Consider the following 6,000-nt stretch of genomic DNA (forward strand, 5'->3'; position numbering starts at 1 on the left):
GTGTGTGTGTGTGTGTGTGTGTGTGTGTCTTTTTCATCATTTCCTCTGCGATACACTCAGTCACAGCACGGCTCGGTCTTCTACAAATCGTGCTCATTAATGTGTTCATTACTCTGCGTTCGGTGATGAGCATTAAGCGGCCCCACAGAGGCAGAATGTCCAGGCGTGGGTTTCTGGATAAATGTTGTTCTTTGTCTCTTATCTCGTTATCGTCGTTCAGCTTAGAACTGATGCGACGTTCCTGTTGTGCGATAATGACCGAGATCTCTTCCCAGACTGAGAAGGGGTTAAATGTACGTGTGTGATCGGTGTTGACGGTGAATGCAGCCTGTGGAAGCGATAAATTGCTGCTATATAGACGGAGAAATGTTCTTCCTGCATCCAGCGCCGTCATTGCACGCGACAGTGACGTAGCTGCACACGAGGAAGAACTACAGGCTGCTTGTGATTTAGAGTTTATCGTCTCCGCCTCTGGGTCTAGATCACGGTTTCCCAAACACATCTTCTGGGGACACACACTGTTTAAAAAGAAAATGGCTACCATTTTTGCATCAACTGTTCTTATCTTAAATAGGCAAACTAACCATTTAGAAGAGACATGTTTGTTAAATCACAACTTAACTCTCACATTCAGCCGGATTTATTGGAGCCAGAGCAGCCGAAGAAATGCAGCGGAGAGAAGCCGAGGCTGCTGCTGCGTTAGCCGTGCAAGAAAATATGGCTGACAGAGGATATATCTCTGATATATCTCTGATGACGCTAACTGACGCAGCTGTAACGACTATCTGCAGAACAATTATGAGTAAAACCTTTTGTCAGGCTACGTTTACCCTGGAATGTATTTGGCTGATGCAAAATATCTGCATATGAACATAATTTGCAGTTAGGAGCGGAGGTACACTACTGTACAAGTGTGTGTTCTGTGTGTGTGTGTGTGTGTGTGTGTGTGTGTGTGTGTGTGTGCACTACTGCAGGGCCTCTAAGCCCACTATAGATTACAGGACATCCTATTCTGTATCAAAGCTCACAAACTCAGACGGACTAAAACAAACACTGGCTGACAACTAGGAACACTACTGCAGGAATACGTGTGTGTGTGTGTGTGTGTGTGTGTCTGTGTGTGTGTGTGTGTGGCGCTGAAACATGCGAGTCAATGCGTTTCCGTACGCCTGTATGTGTGTATGTGGAACAGATGATATTTCTGTGTAAACTGCTCAGAGTATAAAAGAATATAAATGGATATTTATTTATTCCATACGGTGAGGAAGTGTGTGTGTGTGTGTGTGTGTGTGTGTGTACAGACCTTTGCCAAGTATCAAGTTGCAGGAACGTAAACAGTAGGCAGTGGTCTCTTCCTGTATATACAGTAGTGTGTGTGTGTGTGTGTGTGTGTGTGTTGGAATGCATACAGTGTAGTTTTCATTATTTGTGTGAAAGACAATTTTGAAATGTACGTTCAGATACATTTATATGTGTACGTCTACAGTGCATGTTTGTCTTTTTACTGAAGAGAGTGTGTGTGTGTGTGTGTGTGTGTGTGTGTGTCTACTTGCTCTATTCTATCTAGCTCTACAAACCAAACACTTACCTTTAGGATTCAGCTCTGCAGAGAGGAAGAGGAGGAGAGTTAAAGGTTAAAAGGAGAAGATTCAGACAAAGATCCCAGAAACAGAGGAGAGGTGTCACTCCTCTGTATTCAGAGTGAAACCACTGAAGCGGTGGAGAGGAGGGGATTCCCTGGGAAACCTGCTTCTCCCTGCATATGGATTCATACACAAACTGAAACACTCGGCTTTGTTCTGCTTCCCACACACACACTTGGAAAGCACCGCTGGAGGAGAGCAGAGAGCCAAACCCATCCTGAATACGATAAGAGTCCAAATCCAAACAATGTAAACAGCTGCTCGATGAGGGGCGAGGATGACAACCGGTCTGACAGAGTGTGGAGAAAGAAAGACTTCTACGCTCTGAAAGAGTTCAACTCCTGAGTCAAGAGAAGAAACCTTCACACAGAAATATTCAAACTGAAGACAGTGAACACCTCAACTGTCCTCTACTGAGAATAACAATATACAGATGATATTAGGGCTGCACAATTAATCGAGTTTTAATCGCGATCACGATTTTGGCTGCCACAATTAAATGAGCATGATCGTCTGTGATATTGACGTTTAAAATGCTCTGCTACATATCAAATCAAGCGCTTCCTCAATTAACAGTCAGCCGACCACCAGGGGGCGAACGAGCTGAGAGCTGTCATGCGCGCACCCTGTAGAAGTAGAAGAAGAGTAGAGAGACGGGAGCTTGAAGGACGAGTACTTGTGCTTAATTTATTTACACGCCGGCATGTCACGTCTGTCACTACATGGTCGCAGTTTACAATCCCCCTGCTCTCTGTATCGCACACGGCGGTGTTCCGCCCCGATCCGCGTGCACGATGCAACAGTCCTCTCCTGCGCTCCGCCCCCCCCCCCGCCAAGTATCTAAGGTCCGGTAACTGGTCATTAATGAATAATCGTGATAGATAATCGTGATCTCAATATTGATCAAAATAATCGCGATTATGATTTTGGCCATAATTGTGCAGCCCTAGATGATATGCAATATTAGATTCTCAACATCGTGCAATACTAGCTTCATTATACCATGCACAATATTACTGTTCTATTCTAGTTCCTGTTCTGGTGCAAGCGTTACTCTTTAGACACATATTTGTACTTTTATTAATCTTATTTTGTAGTAATTTACTTTTCTTTTTTTGCACTGGTGTCAGTATTCATATGCTCTGTTGTTTTAGTAATCTTCTCTGGAGCAATCATTTCCTTTGGGATTAATAAAGTTATATCTTATAATCAGCCATCATAATAAGTGCCAGAGGTTTGGGTTCATCTTTTTAACTTTCAGGTTCACTTCCTTAGTCTCGCTGCATGAGAACAGCCTGAGGTCGCTCATGCTCTGTGTGGATGAGTTTCCTATCTGTCAATCAGAGGAGCAATATTTAGAAAATGCTTAAACGGGTAACTATGAAAATACTCAGGTTGCCAGACAGAACTCTTCTGTCGGTACCGGAGAGGATCCTTTATCCCAGATCTCCTCCAGCTGCTGCAGGATTCAACCAGCCTCCTGCTTCTCTAACCTTTGAGCCGCCGCAGTACACGTCTGGCAGATTAAGGCCCGCGATTTGATTGGTCGAAGAGGATTTCCTGCGAAGGTTGAATGAGAAGCAGATGGCAGGTAGCGGGGGCCAATGACAAGGCTCCGAGGTGCTGAGTCAGAGGGTTCACACGTTATTAAACCTTACTGCTGCGTCTCTTTCCTGTCATAACTCTGTCTTTTATTGAAATGTTATATTTATAATTATCATTTCATGTCAAGCAAACAATATATTGTCTCCTATTAAAGTGGATCCACTCAAATACAGCATCACTGACCTCCTAGGTGGTGATTTACGCTGCTCTCTACTTTAATTAAAACAGCTTTCTGTGTAAGAAACGCTCTCATATCTCATCATCTTTAATATAGCAGCGCATTAGCACGGAGGTGGGATGTGTACGGCTGATCCCAGCCTGATGACTTCAACGCCATCCTTAAATATGTTCACATTTAGCGGCGTTATCTCATCCCAAAACACACATTCTGTCATTACTTTGTCCTCGACGCCACTCTGCACCGCCAAAGAAAAGAAACTGACGAGGATGAAATGAGAAAAATCAAAAGTCTAGATCAACACGGAGAGGAAGGGAGGGAAAGAGAATACGCGAGAAAGAACTAAAAGCATCGACGTTGAGTGAAAGCTGCAGTTAAACCTATAGGACACGTCAAATGGAGCACGAAGGCACACACACACACACACACACACACACACACACAGTAGCCACTCCTGGCCTGCTGCCAGCCAGTGTTCAATCAGTCTTTCCTGTTCTGAAACCTGTAACGGCTGAGAAACGAGTGAAGCTCTGGATCCATTAGCTGGTGCTTCATGACTGCGAGCCTTCACGACATCAATAACAACGGAGACGGCTGAGAAGGTGTTCTTCTGTATCACGGAATAAAGAAAATATAATAAAAATAAAATATAATATCTCAGCTTTCAAGATATCCCTTCATGACTTTTCTTGGACGGCTTTCCTTAACTTATTGTTTGATTGTTAAACCCCCCGCATGCATCGGCCTCTCTGCTAGTGCAGGACGTGAGTCTGTTTACTCGTGTCGCCTTCAAGAAGATGTTTAAGATGCCTCATCAACCCAGAGAACATAAAGGGAATTCATTAACAACACAGAGAATCAATATGAAATAAATAACTCAACGATTCAAAGCTGCACAAGCCTCTGAAGTCTGTCAGAAGAAAGAAAAGGTTTCCTGGAAGCGTTCTGTTAAACAAGGACGGACCTCTAACACGAACACCGCAGCCTCCCATCAGCACGAGGAGATGCCGGTCACTCTGCTGAGCTCAATGAAACGGCAGAAAACAATAAAACACCGCCAGCCAGCTCCACCGGGTTTACACATGAACTGGCCGAGCGGACGATGAATCACGGTCGGCCTTGTGTTTTATGGAAATTACCCGCTCAACCTATCTTCGACAGCTCGGATGAAAATGTCCTGTGAGTGTCCTGTGAGTGTCCTGTGAGTGTCCTGTGAGTGTCCTGCGAGTGTCCTGTGAGTGTCCTGTGAGTGTCCTGTGAGCGTCCTGTGAGTGTCCTGTGAGTGTCCTGTGAGTGTCCTGTGAATGTCCTGTGAGTGTCCTGCGAGTGTCCTGCGAGTGTCCTGTGAATGTCCTGTGAATGTCCTGTGAGCGTCCTGTGAGTGTCCTGTGAATGTCCTGTGAATGTCCTGTGAGCGTCCTGTGAGTGTCCTGTGAATGTCCTGTGAATGTCCTGTGAATGTCCTGTGAGCGTGCTGTGAGCGTGCTGCGAATGTGCTGCGAGAGCCAACTTGACCACTTGATCCCTGCGAGGTGTGTTTGTGTGAAGCTTATTATTGTCAGGGTGTACTAATGAAATTCTCTCTAGATTGTAACGGCTACGGGGACCTGCCGAGGCCTTTGAAGGGCTTAAGGAGTCGACAGTCTTCTTAAATGTCAAAGCCTTTTGTGGGGCTTTAAAGACGGGCACAGTAGCCACTGGGTGGGACGGTGTTACGAGGGGCGGAGGTGGAGTTGTGGTGTTAAGGCGTAATCGTCACCCCTGGGTGGGGAGCAGAGACGGAAAGAAAGAGACGGAGACAAAGTGATGCATTCCTCTCATACCAGGAGAGCGTTTAGAGGACGAGATGGAGACGAGGCATTAATGTAGATTAGCGCTGCAGGAAAACACAACCACACACACACTCATCTGTGCTCTTAAGATGACCACTTTGCAGCTCACCACCAGAGTTTAAGAGCGAGGATACAGACCAAAAACATGCCCGAGTTAAAGGGGGGGGGGGGGGGTGTAGGTGAGACGTGAAACACGATCCAGGAAGTGAGGCTGAGTAACAGCGTTTAAAGGCTTATCGGACGCCCAAACGCTGCACAGCGGCTTGTAAGACTCAATCTGGACGCAGAGTGTCTTCTCTGACGGCGGCCGGCGTCAGAATGATGGCAACACCAAGGACACTATAAGAGAGTGATGGGTCACTGGGAATTGAGAATTAAAAAAAAGCTACAACAAAGATCACAGTTGACCCAGGCAGCCAATCAAATCAAGGCGAGAGCTTTGCCACTTAACCGATCACTTCCTGCTTTGAAGCGTCCGCTTCCTGTTCCTCCGAACGTCGCTAGGTGACATTGGATAGTTGGAAGCGTGACGGTGAAGAAGCGTTCCGACCGTTATATCTGTGTTTCCGATTGAGCCCCACTGTAACTGGAGTTAAGAAAACATCTTAAAAACACGTTTAAAAAGACGTGACGCACAGGCCTGGTGAGGGGTCAACTTAACTCTCCTTAATGCTCTGCTTGGTCTACTTTTTAAACGTTCCTCCCTTTTCCTCCTCTTCACTCACCTCCTTCCCCTCTAACT

General features: G+C 45.8%; 1 protein-coding gene across 1 annotated transcript in view; it reads right to left on the reverse strand.

Annotated features, from left to right (window-relative positions):
- The window catches only part of bbs9 (Bardet-Biedl syndrome 9), a gene marked incomplete at both ends in the record, with an annotated part of 138,445 nt that overhangs the window by 97,365 nt on the left and 35,080 nt on the right, over window positions 1–6,000 (reverse strand). The window contains one exon of the mRNA XM_079165514.1: window positions 1,589–1,603. Within this exon, the coding sequence (XP_079021640.1) occupies window positions 1,589–1,603 (15 nt within the window). The remainder of the gene's footprint in view (window positions 1–1,588; window positions 1,604–6,000) is intronic.

Source organism: Pholis gunnellus (assembly GCF_910591455.1).
Source record: "Pholis gunnellus genome assembly, chromosome: 8".
Lineage (NCBI taxonomy): Eukaryota > Metazoa > Chordata > Actinopteri > Perciformes > Pholidae > Pholis > Pholis gunnellus.